The 15,733-nt window shown below is 40.0% G+C and overlaps 1 protein-coding gene across 2 annotated transcripts in view; it reads left to right on the plus strand.

The window, feature by feature from the left end:
* The window catches only part of MMEL1 (membrane metalloendopeptidase like 1), a 54,074-nt gene that overhangs the window by 22,213 nt on the left and 16,128 nt on the right, over positions 1-15,733 (plus strand). For both annotated transcript variants that reach the window (XM_080381274.1, XM_080381275.1), the window contains exons 2-11: positions 114-277; positions 8,215-8,274; positions 9,120-9,281; positions 9,704-9,784; positions 10,258-10,353; positions 10,960-11,078; positions 11,774-11,839; positions 14,151-14,285; positions 14,882-14,971; positions 15,233-15,369. In XM_080381274.1, coding sequence (XP_080237400.1) covers positions 114-277; positions 8,215-8,274; positions 9,120-9,281; positions 9,704-9,784; positions 10,258-10,353; positions 10,960-11,078; positions 11,774-11,839; positions 14,151-14,285; positions 14,882-14,971; positions 15,233-15,369 — 1,110 coding nt within the window. The remainder of the gene's footprint in view (positions 1-113; positions 278-8,214; positions 8,275-9,119; positions 9,282-9,703; positions 9,785-10,257; positions 10,354-10,959; positions 11,079-11,773; positions 11,840-14,150; positions 14,286-14,881; positions 14,972-15,232; positions 15,370-15,733) is intronic.

A 15,733-nucleotide genomic window follows, 5' to 3' on the forward strand; every position in this document is an offset into this window, starting at 1 on the left:
CTTTATCAGTCTTTGCTTTTATTCTGCCTCCTTTTTCCTCTCTGATTTGTTATGCATTTGTATGGATTTATCTGTGCTGTTAATTCTTTCTTACTCTCCTCTCCTCAATCTAGAGTTACCATAATGGGGAAATCAGAAAGTCAAATGGATATTGTGGAAAAATCAACAAAATCTGGGAAGAAATCCTGGAGCTTTGTGGCAATCAGTCTGGCTGTCTTGCTGCTCCTCATGACTTGTGCAGTGGTCGCCCTGGTGATCCTGTATGCCAGCAGCAGAGGTAAGGAACCTGTGAATAATTCTCCTCTTCCCTCTGCAAACATACAAGTCTTTTTGCAGAGCTGAACAAAAACAAAAATACAGGGAGTGCGCTCACCTCTGTGAGGGACTCTGCTATCTCTGCTTTGTTGCAAGCTCATGCACAGAGAGGATTATGTTGGATTTTATTTCTTTTTTAAATTATGTGATGTAAGATTCTGTTTTTAATTAATTCTACGCATTTTACTGAACTCTGCATTGTTTTGACAAAGGTAAAAAAAATGTTGCAGTATTTTAGAGGGGAAGGTATGTCTCTCTGCATCTGTATCTAAAGCTTGACAGTTCCTTATTTTATAGAAGCCTGAGTCAGGATTCATTATTGCCAGGAGTTATAAAGCAACAGCTGCTTAGAAGATCTAAAGAGCAGATTGCTTATGACAATATGAAACCTTTAAAAAAAACCACAACAAACAAAACAAACAACAACCCAGTGTGCTGCTGCAGAAAGGGAGACTATTTTCTTGTATTACATCAGGCAATGTTGATCTCTAGGTGAGATTTAGTTCAGTGACTTTCATGCAATGGCTTGCCAGGAACCTGACAATGAAGTGTATTACTTTGAGTTGCTTTACCTAAATATGTTTTCTGCAGAGCATGCTTACTCTCAAAACTAAGTTTTCCCACTAACACACCAAATGCAAAGTCCTATTTAAAAATTCTGTGAAGTAATTAACATGATTGGTAGCAGCACTGCCTCACGTTTGTCATTTCCATGAATGCCTCTTAGATTCAGAGTTTTGCTAAAACACTAGAGAATAAAACTAAGAAGTATAAATAGCAAAACTAAAGCAAGGCATTGCTGTGCTCCTTAACATTGTCTCTGCATCCCCTGCTTGCAGTGAACTGCTTGCTTCAGCACTTGTAAGTAAACCACTGCAGAATTCTGAGTAATAATTAATGAGAAAAGCCTTTTCATTGTTTACTTCTTTTGCTACCAGCAATTGAATGTTACCAGCATTTGTTCCAGTGTTAGATGAAATCTCTTGAGTGTTTTGTATTCATAATACTCATCAGAAAGTTTTTTCCATTAGCTCAGTTGACAGGATGAAAGAAAATCCCCAGAGCTAGGTGCAAGGGTAGGAGTTTCTGTATCAAAATATTGAGCTATGCAGAGCTGCATTGCTTGCATGCATAAAGAATTTGAGAAATTTCTACATCTTGCTTCTTGGGTTCAAGCAAATCAGAATTCAGTTATTAATGACATTTGCTCGAATGTTGGTGTCTCATCCAAATCCATGGGAAGCATCTGTGTATGTAAAGCAAGTGGTAACTATTACATGTCTTTGATGGAAGGCTTATCGGTGAGAAAGCAGTTCCAAAATCTAAATATTTTGCAGTTTCATATCAGCAATTAAACTTTCATTGGAAATGTTTCCCGCATTCAGACATTCTTGAGCAAAATGTGAGTACAAGGTGATTGCTCGTCCTGTACAGCGTGCAGCTCCTCCCGGCTGTTTTCTTGTGCCTTAGAGGAGTTTTTTCAGCACTGCCCTGGAGTTAGTTTTCTGCCTCGCTGTTTCATTTGAGCATACATGGTTGAACTAGGGCAATAGGAGGCATTGGTATATAGTTATACCCTAGAGCAGCCACGAGCTTTAGGTAATCTGCGGGTAGGAACTGAGCAGCAGGAACTTATGGCAACACCATCTTTTCTTTAGATGCGTGCCTATATGCACTCTTCGGGTCTAAAACTGAGAAAGCAAGAGCTCTTCAGCACAATCAGTGGGCGTTCCCACAGAACAGCTACATTTCTTGTCTTGAAAGGTTTTGTTCAAGTACCCCACTTGGTTCTGTTCTGATGTTAAATCCAAAGGCCCATACCCAATGCTCTATCAAAAGTCTGAAGTCTCTTTTAGTTTCACTGAGTGAAAAGCACATATTGGTCAAAGCTGTGTAACAAACGCAAATCCTACACAGCAACAGGATAAAAATGTAGCTGAGCAGCATTCTTATGCTAGAACCAAGAATGTTATCCTTAGGATTCTTTTATTTCTAATTTCACTCAAATGTTAATTTTGAAATGTGTGTGTGGGATGCTGGATTGTTTACTCTGAGCAGATACATTATTTGCCACTTCATCTTTGTACATCCTTTATCAGAATGACACTACCCAGACAGGCTTCAAAAAAGTAATTCTGTTCAGCTAATGGAAAATTAAAAGGATTACCTGTCCTGCCTTATGTTCTCTCTTCTTTTAATATATGAATGTATATCTAGGCTTCGTGGTTCAGGGAGTATATTTTTGTTCTGCTTTGTATAGCTTGCAGAAGAGCATGCACCACAGGTGTGTGAAACGGGCCTGTGGTTATAGCAGTAATGACTCTAATACGTGTTAATACTGACTGTGATTTATATATCCAGCCAACAAAAACACTGAAGCTCTCACAGTGATGCAGTTAGATCATTTTAGAAGCAGTTGGGGAATTTTTGACATCCAAAGAAGTATTCATACCCATAAAACCTCCTGTAAATAAGCTAAAAGAAAACATAGTAAGGACAGCAGAGTAATATTTGGGTAATCACAGAAAGGGAAGCAGACAGTAACTGAAGTAATTCGTTTTTGAATCTGAATACACCATGCTCTCAATCTTTCCATCACACCCACACATATATCTTTGCAGCCTTTTCACAGCTCTTTCTCAGTTATGTTCTACAAATATTTACTAAACTCCAAATCTCATCACTTGTTGGAAACAGTCTGAAGAACATTTCAACACTTATTGTAGCTGACACATCAAGTCATAGCCAGTGACTTCTCCAGACAACTTAGTTACACGTAACTTCCATTTTCACCTAATTGCTGGTCCTGAGGTTATTAATTGAATTGATATTTTATTCACTTTCTGGCATCCAAGTTTGTAGGGTTTCTCAGAAATAAGATTTGCAGATTTTATTTTTTTTGGTGTCTGCATCCTGCCAGGTTGTCATTATTCACAGCTGTTACACAGGCTGTTAGAAAGCGAGAAGGCGTGCTTACGGACCTATCCTCTGTCCTGTTAGGCAGGCTACAAACAAAGATAAATACAACACTTGAACTAAGAACCTCCTTGTTCTAGGAGTGGATTTCAAAAAGCCATGTTACGCTCCTGCATTTCCTACGCTGTGAACGTGGTTAATGTGCACTTGAATAAGATAATTGCAAGAACCTGCTGACTAGGGGCAATATCTAAACTGGTCACTGGCACACTAAGAAAAGGTTGTGGCTGAGATCTGGCTTGTCTCCTAGACTGATGCCCAGTCATTCTTTGACTTCGTGAATGTTCATTAATGAGGCATCTATTCAAAGGAGATAGAGAACTTAAACAAGTGGCAGCTAACACAGAAGTCATGATGAAATGACATTTGGCTGGCAAGACTCTTCTCAGTTGTAGTCAGGTGGAGCTACATGAACGTAAAGTGTGAGTGTGGAGTGACAGGCTGTACAGGGCTGCAAAAGTGGGCAAATACGCAGTTTACCAATTCTCATGAAAATCTGTCTCAGCCATGCTTATAGATAGACTGTAGGTAAGAAATCTTAAGAAAGATGGAATAAAACCAAAAACACTTGTATTATGGAGTCCATTTGAAGACACTGACATGTGGTATAGACAGCCCTCAGAGGAAGAAAAGCTAAATTTGGCATTTACATTGTTGTAAAAAATTCACTCTTATAGTAGCAACAAGTGCAGTCTGCAGCGCTGACAGCATTTCTGCAGCTGAGATCTGTATGTGGAATAAATAAGATGCTGGAAGGTAAAGCTCACACTTGACTGCTTGATGACAACTGTGGATCTAATTGTTCAATGTGTACCATCCCCAGCCATCTGTGGTCCTCAAAACGCACAGTGGGAAAACACGAAACACAAACTGTGTGCTTCAGAGACTGTACAGAATTACTTGCTTCCTTTTGTTGTCTAGAAAGGAACTTCAGTAAGGCTGCGTAAAGCAACTTGTATGTTAAGAGCCTGTCATTCAAAAGATGAACTGCTGAAGAGGACCACAGGACAGCAGACAACTCAGAAGTTATTCTTCTATCCTGCTGCTGACCAGTAATCTAATACTGTTTGGTGGCTTCTTGTAAAGTCAAATTAAGACAATAGAATTCTCTACAGTGAATCCAGTGGCGTCTGAGGCATGTCCCAGCTCTGCCATTTTTCAGTTGACCTCTGAAGGAGTGTCTGGAAGTGCTTATTTTCCCTCATTTTTTTCCATCTGGCATAGTGCCACAGCTGAGGTCATTTTATTTAGCCTCATTAAAGCTTACCTTCCCTTATCAATTCTCTGATGGCGCTCTGTCAGACAGAAATGAGGAAGGCCTTCAGTCTGCAGAGGGTACAATGGCTGTTTTCAACTTACAAGACTATTGAAAGAGCAAGAGTACAACTTTTTTAATGAAGTAAATGCAGGGGTAACACTGCAGAGGTCCTGAAGTTTGAGAGCCATGAAGGAACTTAGTACTGTACAGAGTAGTTCCAGTGATGAAGTCTTTCTGGCCCGTTTCTGTTCTTTTGGCATCCCGCTCTGATAGTTTTAAAAGGTATACCCGAGGAAGGGTATCAGAAGAAAGAGGTGGGGAAACAGAGTGATTAATTTTAAAAGAGAAAAAACTATAAGCAGCTAGATCCCAGGTGAACTTGACTGTAGGAGAAGTGGGAGTTAAGGTTTGATAGGAGAAGAGACAAGTATTGATTTCCCACAACCCCCTCCACTGATGAGTTCACATTTTATGCAGCAGGGGAACATGAGCTGAACAATCTGTACCAATTTCCTTCTGCTACAAATCACTATCTTCATGCCTTACTGTTAAACACGAACCCATGTCCCACTTAGGTTGCATTCAGAAATTTCCCCATCACATCCATCTAAATCCTGCTAGACACTTGTTTTCTTTCAGTTTTTAGGCTTAGTAGAACATTAACCCAAGTTGCCCCTCCCGCATCTGTACTCTTTGTCCGTGGACATTGAAGCAGGAGTCTCTAAGTCGGTGTAGCACAGCATGTCAGCAGTATTTAACCAGGGAGGAAAAATACAAAGAAATACCTATATTTATACTGAAAACCCAGGCAGTTTTTAGCAAAGTAGTTTGAGAAAGTGAACTGCATGGAGTCTAGGCAGAGAGTTAGAAGGTGCATCTGATGTTTGTTCCTGGTTATGTGAAGTTCAAGAGGTGCCATAGACAGCAGCTCAGTCAAGTGAGCAAAGACTGCACAAACATATTTTGGTAGAACAGGCAGTGTTGGTCGTATCTCACACAGAGTCAGGTTGGCTCAGTTCTTTGTCAGGATTGGTACCGAGGCATAAAAGAGATAATTGATAGAAAAACAAAGGAGCCACTTTTAGAAGTAAACTGAGAGCCCCTCACCAGCCATTTTTAATCATCTGGTTTTGTGACAGTTTCAGAGCCCTGAGTGTGCGACCAAGGTTTCCAAACAGGTTTGGCATCCTTGCTTATACAGCTCAATTACACTTTCAGGATCACAAGCGCTTTTTGAATGGGGGGATTTAGAATCTTGTTGAAAGCAGTTGGGTTCCAGGCACTGGAGTTAAACATCATCAAGTTACATTAGATAGAAGCTTTGTTTGGGCTGGGAAAAAAAAAAAAAAGTTAAAAAAAAGCTTCATTTAAGTCCAGTCCAGTCCCTGAGAAACAATGAGAAAAATACAGCATGCCTGTAGTACAGTTACGCCTTTCACACCTGGCCCATAGCTATTGCTCCTTTATGAAAAGTTTCCATATGCCTTTGAGCTACTAGCTTCATTTCCCCAAAAGGATTTTTTTGTCTTAGCAATATGCAGGCTTTTAGATGGGGTTTTGGTTGTTGGTGTTTTTTGGGGTTTTTTTTAATTTTTATTGGAGAATTTAGGAAACGCCAAAAATTGGGCTTGCCTCCTCTGGTACAAGAAAAAGCTGAACCCCTCTGTGTGAAGCTTCACATTGTTCCACATTTTGCTCATCCCATGTTCAGATTGCTAGACACTAAGCTATAATAAGGCATGCCGTTATTCTAATGCAGATCTGCTCCCACGCAGCACGACGGCAGTCAGCTGAACCCTGAATGGTACATTCTCAATCACAGTGGGGGCTTTTTATGTTGCTTCCACGGATGAACTTCAAAGAAATAAAACAGTAGGGAAGAAAACAGGGCTATCTGAATTACTGTAATCTTGTTTTCTCTCATGTAAAACACTTGCATTGGAAGGAATTTTTTTAGGAACTCTTCTGCAAACATCCTAGTGCAAGGATCAAAGAAAGTTTAAAAACATGGCTAATCTTATTGAAAAGTAAGGGTATCAAGTTTTTGTTCTCCAGTGTGGAACAAAGTAGTGGTGTATTTAACATAAGTAGATACTAAGACTGTCCAGTTTCACAAATGGGAAATTAAAACAACAAAATTAATTTTCTTTTGCCCAAAGCCACTCGGTCAGGCTGAGGTGCTTGGATACTTCCCATTCCAGTTGTGTAGCAAACAGCACACATGACCGACATGACCAGCATCACAAACATGTTCACTTTAGTACTCAGCATTAAAAAAAAAAATAATTAAAAAATTTTTTTCATGTACAAAGGCTTCAGTGAAAGTCTGCAGCAGAACTTATGGCTGTGAATTCACATCAAGACCCTTGGTAGTCACTGCCATCAAACTCCTAGTACTTCTAGTGTAGAGCACCAAGCAATAAGGGCTGGGTACTGTTCCAGCTTCTGCTCACCACTGATGCATAAGAAGCATATAGGCTTTTTGTGGGTCTTCTTCACAGAAGTTCACAAACCAAGACTAAGTGGTCAAAAAATAGAAAATTCATAATGAAGATTAACACTTTGCAGCTTTTGCTGGAGTGAGCATGCAGACCCATTTCCCCGTGCAGAGGCACACATCATATTTTTCTGTTTGAGAAGTCATAGCAAAACGCTTCAGCTAAGGTTTCCTTGCCTGTGCTCCCTCTCAAATTCCTTGTCACATCACTCCTTCTCTGCAGGCTGGAGTCATGAAGGTCCCAGAATTTCTACATTTTGTTGCTTTCTGACTACTGCGGAAAGCAATCAACAGGACTGAGATAAGCTCTTGATGAAACAAGTCATATTTTATCAGAGAGGTGTGCTCATGTCACAACTGAAACAGCCGATACTAGTACACCCACTAGCTCTTTCATTTGTATTGCTCTTGGATCTGCTCTTTGGAGTACCAAGATGCATTGAGATCACTGACAGTGACTTCACTGGACTTTTCCAGGCTCATCTCAAAAGCCAGAACACAGATTTGAACACAGGTCCCCAGTCTCCTTCATTATATGCCATGTCATCAGCCCACAGCATTACTAATTAGGGAGCAACCCCTCTGCTGAACAGCCAGAAGTAGCTTTGAAGGGCATATCTGAAACTTTGACTGAACACAGGTCTGTTACCTGCTCACCACCACCACACACACACTTAGAGAAGTAAGAGTAACTTCCTTTTCTAAATTTGATCTTTGCATTTCAAAACAGCGTGAAAGCAGTAATCCAGCTATGAGCTTTTTACCCCATTTATACCTCTCAGTCACAGTGACTCTGAAGATAATGAAAGAGCTCAGATGCTCAAAGCATCATAGTAGATCATTTAGAAAGGGATCTCATAGTTTTAGTATGTGTCAGAAGGACTGTGAAGGCAGTTAGAAAGTAAAAAATCCTGGTCTTACTCTGCTCCCAGGAGAGTTACTGTCAAGACTGTTGTAATACCACTTCCAGTAAATTTTCCTCATAAATCTGCAGATTAGATTTCTTCACAGTCGTCATTTGTTATCTTTTACTGGCACTAATATTCATTTGCTTGCTCTAAAACTAAACAGAGCTGTCGCTGAGGTTGCATTGCCGGTGAGTGACATCGGTAGCAATTTCTTTCCAAAACAACTAATTCCATCTGCTTTCTTATCCCTCTCCCTGCAGGCTCTCACTACGGCAGCAATTCAGGCAACGTATGTACCACACCTGGATGTGTTACAGCAGGTAAGGATTGTTACCATGAATGATCATTGCAGAGGTGATGTTTTGCATGTTGTTAGTTCTGCTGAACCTGCATAAACAATAGTTCAGGCTTTAAGACTGAAGACGTTGGGAAGGAATGACATTTCCCCTTGGGCCAAATACACATCACTAATACTGCCAAAGGCAGCAAGTAGAGTTCCATGTGTAAACACTGAGCAAAAAATCCTATTCTTACTTTGCCATGTTGTACTTTCTTTGTCACCAGGAATATCATTCATCAGGAATTAGTACAGGAAAATTTCCAGTGTGGTCAACAGTTCTCTGGCTCTGGCCTGAGCCACGAGGATGTGTGTTGACCAGCACAGTCTGTGTCTATGAAGTATAATAAGAATCCCCTTAAACCAAATTCTCTCTCAAGAGAGAATGCATTCTACACATGGTGCTATCCACCTTCTTATTGTTGGCATCTCTTTGTACACCTCAAGAGAGGTAAGACTCCAGCACAGATGTTCCCAATTGTCCCCTGGAAACTTGACTTTATAGGTGGGTACCTAAGCTGGGCACCAGGTAGAGCACTGGGCAGAAGAGCAGAATGCTCCTGCTCAGGCACTGTGCTGTGGGAGAGCTACTCTGCCACTCAGAGGCTCCCTCTAACATGATACAATTACAGTGCAAAGGAAGCATCTGACAACATTTTAAGCAAAAAATTAGGATACTTTGAGTCATAATACATGACAGTGAGTCTTATCAACTATAAGCAGCATAAGCAGGGTGCCTTCTTGCCAAGCAGCTGCTTGACAGTCTTTGGTAGTCCCAGAGATTACTGGGCAGTCTGTGGAATTCAACTCTCCAATTTTGATACCTAGCTGCTAGAATAATTCAGAATATGGACCCAGCAGCTGATCCTTGCAAGGATTTCTACCAGTATGCCTGTGGGGGCTGGCTGAACCGGCATGTTATCCCAGAAACTAGCTCCAGGTACAGCATTTTCGACATTCTGAGAGATGAGCTGGAGATCATCCTAAAAGGTAGGAATGAGGCTACTCCATCCTTGGTTATGCACTTGTGTTTAGTTTCAAATGTTATTTACTACACATTATACAGAGAAGTAAACTTCCAGAGAAGTGTTGATTGTAATTTTTTTTTCCCTCTGGTCCTTTAATCTCTGCATCTCTTACTACACCCATTTTTGTGGTAACATCTTGCTCCCACTAAAAATTAGCCATAGGTGATTTGGTACTAACTTCAAAAGGAGAAGGACAAGCTGCGTGCATGTCCTTCTTCCTGACACTTTTTCCCATTAATAGCTCCTTTAAAGAGCACTCTAGTTTCACAGTAATTGAAGCCTACAATAATAAGTATTTATCATAGCCCTGGATTGTCAGTGATTTCTATGAAAAGATCAAAGCTCTCCAGGGCAGAAATCTCACTGCAATGGTTCCTTCCCCAGGTGTGCTGGAGACTTCAGATCAAGGGGACAGAGAGGCATTTCAGAAAGCTAAAATACTTTACAAGTCATGCATGAATGAAAGTGAGTCTTTTCTTGTTCCATTGTTTTTCTTCTTCAATACCAAATGCACAAAAGTACCAATGACCTGTTAAGCAAGAGTCCCGGCAATATCTATCTAATCTGCATGGCCTTGCCTGGAAAGCTAATCTTTTGATGAATGAAGGTGCCTTGGTACATCATTAAGGCACATTCTGGGATGTAGAAGGGATGGATACCTCTGGAATCAAAGCAAAGCCTTCCCTTCTGAACGCAGAAAGATGTCCCATGAATCAGTACTTTCCAAACTGATTCAGTAAGAAAAAAAAAAAAAATCAGTACTGAAGTCAACAGAAGTGTTTTCATTCCTTTTCTGGACTACTGTAGGAGATACCATTTCATGGTTATCTCCTTTTCTGCTATGACAAATGTAGTTCCGGATTTAAACCACTAGGCCTGTTACCTATTTTTCTTTTTCCTCTACGAAAACAATATAGTATTTGTTTTTCCTCTCTCAGGTCTCATAGAGCAACGAGATTCATTGCCTCTGCTAGAGGCCTTAACGATGGTTGGAGATTGGCCAGTGGCTTCTGCAGACTGGAATAAGACCAAAGGTAATGCTGTGCCTGAGAGAGTTCAGTGGTGTTAAGTCACAATTATTTACTGCACTAAGGAGACTACTGTCATTGAATTAGACGCTCCATTTTAACTTTTCCTTCGTGAAGAGAAGTCAGTGTATCATGCATACTTAGCACAGAGTGATCTGTTTAAATAAGATGGTATAAGTTTAATACCCATATCGTAAGATCTTATTCGTGAACAGGGTGCGTTAAGACAGTTAGGAAATGTAAAGAACCAACATAAGTAACACAACCAAAAGCAACATAACTAATACAGCTGTGTTCTAATGCTTGCATATTAATTAGGGTTTAGACCATAACTGCCTAACTAGGCAAGGTCATGATGATTTATACTACGCATAAGCAATTGCATATATATAAATAAATCATTTACTGATTACTTTGTATCACCAAGACAGATAAGGCCAGTAAGAACAGCCTAGAAATTTCTAGCTACTGTGAGAATGTGCTATACAAGTATTCTCACATCATGTCCAGCCTGGTTCTCAACAATTTGAGCAACAAGCTTGCAAACTATACAGCTTAATCAGTCCCGATACAGACTGATAAGTTATGTATATATTCCCTTTTATCTCCCAGAGCCAAACTGGAGCATGGAAGAAAAACTCTCCATAATGAACTCCAGATTTAACAAACGTGTTCTCATTGACATGTTTGTATGGAATGATGACCGGGATTCCAGCAGACACATCATTTATGTAAGAAAAAAATTGCAGGGAATTATTTATATGCCAGAATCATAATGGATAGCTATTTACACTGTCTAGATTAGCTTGCCATAAGTCAGTGGGTATGCACAATACTGGCAAAATGTATGCAACAGTTCTGTACCCCAAGTGACAGATCTGTCTCAAAGTCATGCTGGGAGAAGTTTTATGGTAGCATAATTTATATGTCAGTTAAAGAAATAAAAATCAGTGGACCTTTGCTCATTTACAGCATTTAAGGGTTATAAATCCTTGTGACTTGCAAAATGATGGTGAGGTTTAATATGTAGCAGGAAAGCATGTTTCTAAAACATGCAAATAATTGTTCAGATTTTGTTCATATACGCTTACACGCAAAGCCTCACCCTCAAGTCAAGCAACTTCGTTTCTAAGTTGCTTAAATTTACTCTTAGAAGTCAGTGGTTACCGAAAGATTTTGCTTAATAACCCACACCGAGTACCCATCCTGTCCTTATCTAGAAATCCAGAGACAAGAATTGTACCTTTCATCTCACCCCAGTTCCTAGAAAACTAAAGTTCGTTAATTGTTTGGTAGCAGTGTACTAATGTCATTCCAATGCTGAAAGGATGGCATGTGCATCATTTCACGTTGCCTTTCAAGGATAAGCTTGGACAACACCAGTTCCTGTTCATCACTAACTAAAGAAATGTACAATTTCCTTCAGATTGACCAGCCAAGTTTAGGAATGCCATCCAGGGATTACTACTTTAACGGGGGCAACTATCAAAGGGTAAGTGTTCCTTGTAATTGATTTACTGTGTGCTACTAAACAACTTTATTACTTATCTCTGTGTTTTGGAAGACTCAAATACATGAATCTTCATGTCCTGTAACAACCAGAATTAAACTGTAACATTCATTGCTACCCTATTTTTTCCTAATTATGCCAAAATTTTGTAGAGTCTACAAAAGGACTGAACAACTGCATAAATAACAAGCCTCTCCAAAACTGCACAGTTCATACAGATTGAGAAGATTATGGGAAAATAAAAATCATGTTTTATAGCTTAAAACAGTCTCTAATTTTGAAGGATAGGTTCACGTTTTCAGTCCAGGTTACCTTGGATTCACTTATACCTTCTTCTATAGCCACTGGTTCTGGCTACTATTTTGCAAGGTACTGGAAAGATAGATTATAGATATGGAAGAAGAGTTGTCATACCGGATCGTATTTGAACATACAATGCCCCAAAATGTTTTGTTGAACACCAGAATACTCCAAATTTTTCATGTGTTCATTCAGGTGGAAAAAAAAGTTTTAAACCCTCATGTTTCAGGTGGAGCAGCAAAAGCTGTATTAATGGAACATATACTCAGCTAGTAAGAATCTGCTGCCACTTACTCCCCGCCTTGACCCAAAGTTACATGAAAATTGTGAGAGATTTTTATTTTTATCTGCTTTTCTCTGGCAATGCTCAGAGCAAAAGTGTGACGGTTTCTGCAAATACATGGAAAGCTTTTACAAATATAGCCAGATAATTGAGGAAATTAAGATGTACTAAAGCAGTAGTTTCATCCGGGAAACTGATAAATTATGTCATAGTAACAAGGACTATTTGCAGCCTGACATCAAACTAATTTTCCTAACACGAATGGAAGGGAATACAGAGCGACAGCAATCAGCATTTTAGACTCTTTTGTCTAGTGGCTGTAAAGGCAGATGAAAACATCAGCGAGACTAGTTTTTGTCTTCCTCCAATGTATCTGACTATTCTCATTTATTATATAGTCTAAAATATGGTCCTGTGAAGGTTTTAGGAGATTGTTTCCATGCCTTCTGGACACCTTTATAAACTGCCAACTTCTGTTAATCTGTCTCATGATACAAAACAAGCCCCATGCAGTTGTGTTGGGAACTGCAGATAGCTGCTGGAACTAGGGTTCTATTCTGCAAGTTTCACCTATATAGTGGCAGTTACAATAGAAAGGAGGGATATTTATGCATCGTTGCATGAAAGTCAGACTTTGATTGACTTGTACGAGGTAGAAAATGAGGTACAGTACATAGACAATCCTAAATTAGCAAAAGACGACCAGTACTGCTCAATACAGTTTTAATTTGAGGCTATAAAGAAGAAGGGCTAAGTCTGTGTTTTTAACCTTAATGAATAAGGAGGAGACACAACCCCTTTTTATTTGCTATTTAACAGCTCACTTCCCACAGACAATGAACCAAATTCTGATGACCCAAACTCCCCCTGTGCTTAGTCCAGCATCTTTTGGCAAAACTCCTACTGAGGTCTGTGGGAGTCTGGCCTGATTAAGGCCTCAGCATTCAGCCTAAAAAACACAAATCATCATCGTGTAAATGCCCAGACTCAATTTCACAACAGTTAGTGTATTTATCTGGTTTCCAAGGTCAGTGGAGGAAGAAAAGTATGCAAGAAGAGTTGGTAGTATTAAGCTTTCCTGTATCAGACATCAGTACTCCCTCAGCAGCCAAATACCTTTTCAACGTCTGTTCGGAGGCATAAATCAAAGCCGTAGCCTCCTATTAGAAATAAAGCAAAGGTATCACTGGGAACCATCTGAGACACAGCTTTTCTTTCAGACAGTAAAAACAGAGCTTAGAAGATTTATGGTATTACTTTCAGAGAACTTAAACCTTCTATGTTCACCCTGGTATTTTAGCTAGTAGGGATCACTATTCCCATAGTGTAACTCCAAGCACGGAGCTTTCTCTTTGCTCCAGTAGCAATTCTAACTTGGAATACCAGTAAGTTGGATTGCACAGGGAAGCAGGAATTGTTGCTTTCACTATGTGTTTTGAGACTGGTAGCCATATCATAAGGTATTCCAGGATGAATGGAGGTCCTAGGTATTGCAGCAGTATCTATTATAGAAGGGAAGAAAAACCCCACCAAAAAAAAAACCAAACAAAAGGCAACAGGGTGAGGAGGGTTGCATTGGAGACAAGAGCAGACGCTGGGAGCCCTGGACTCAACTTTTTCACAGTACACTGTAAAGTTAAAATAACAGAACGAATGATTTGCTGAATGAGAGATGATAGGCAGCAAATGTGCTCCGTCTCTTGTCTGCAGGTGAGAGAAGCTTACCTGCAGTTCATGATCACCATTGCCAAAATGATCCGAGAAGACAAGAACGTGTCTAAAGATGATTCCTTTGTCCAAGAGGAAATGGCAAAAGTTATGGAGCTTGAAACAGAGATTGCAAATGTGAGTACAGAAATGAGAACTTCCCAGGATGGGGGAGCAGTGCAAGGGGCGAGAGGGAGAGTTTCTCGCTGGTTTGTGCGGCAGTTTTCAACACAGCAGAAAACCCATGGCCTAGAAGAAAGCAGGGGGAAGGAGACTTGTTGTGCTGTGAGCAGGTCAGAAATCAGAGCCTCTGCATGTATAATTACATTTACTGCACACACTGCTACTGTGTGCACTCTAGTCCTAGCCATATATATTTTTTGAAGTCTCAAAGCAAGGTAATTATCTTCTGCGAAACACACACAATGGTAACACCAGGGCTAGCTCACATGCATTCTTAGAAGTCTACAGCACTCTAAAAATCTAAGGACTTAGTCTTCCATTCTAATGAAGACAGAGGAAACTGCTTGCCTTACCATTACTGAGGCGTTACTGAATAGGGAAAACCCGAGTTCCTGAGGTTTAGAAAGCAGCACTGGACACTGTCAAGTGAACTTTTCCAAATTAAACTTCTATTCATGTATTATTTAAGTGTATGTATGTGCATTCATGTAATTGCAGCCTTTGACACTTGTGTCAGTTGATTCTAGTAATAACCTTGTGAATGTCTTCAGGCAACTACCCCAGCAGAAGAAAGGCACGATGTAACCTTGTTGTACAACAAAATGACCTTAAAGGAGCTACAGGAAAAGTTCGCATTGAACGTAAGTGTTTAATTAGCAGTCTAATACTTTCAGCCTCCTCTTATTACAGTGCCAGTTGGAAATGGCTTTGTGAATTTCAGGGGTGCAACGAAGAGACAGAAGTCATTCCCATTGTTAACCTTGTCTTCAGAGTCCCTTAAAAAGCATTTTTCTACTGAAAACCACTACAACTCCATACAATCCCATAGACTGTAGAAATTCCAGATGGTTACTCAGGTACTTAAACACCTGGCATTGGTATATGTCTTTCTGTCTGCTTAGGAATTTAACTGGACCTTCTTCATCCAAGGTGTCATGTCTTCAGTAAGTGTTCAGGTCGACCCAGAAGAAGAGGTTGTTGTATATGGCATGCCCTATCTGCAAGAGCTGAAAGCAATTATCTCAAAGTACTCAGCAAGGTAAAGAAACTGGAGAGTATCCAAGACAAAAAGTCACAGAAGTATTGTGGAAATGTAAATTATTGGGCCCACTTGCTAGTTCTGTCAGAGCTTCTGAGAAAAATTACACCAGTTCACTGTAAAATATGGCTAGTATCTTCTAAGGCCCTGGGGTCCCAAAGCACTGTGGTACTAGGTGTCTCACCTGCTTAGAAAAGGTTAAATGGGAAGAGAAAAATACTTCACAGGCTTAGCTCTCGTTACACTCTAGAAGGAAGAAAAAAAATAAAAAAATAAAAAGAGAAACTAATCCCTGAACAAACATGGTAGTACAGTCCTCAGTCTGGATGCCTCTACAGTTAGCCAACCTGTTAAATAAGAACAG

The sequence above is a fragment of the Falco punctatus genome (assembly GCF_963210335.1).
Source record: "Falco punctatus genome assembly, chromosome: 3".
In the NCBI taxonomy this organism is placed as follows: domain Eukaryota; kingdom Metazoa; phylum Chordata; class Aves; order Falconiformes; family Falconidae; genus Falco; species Falco punctatus.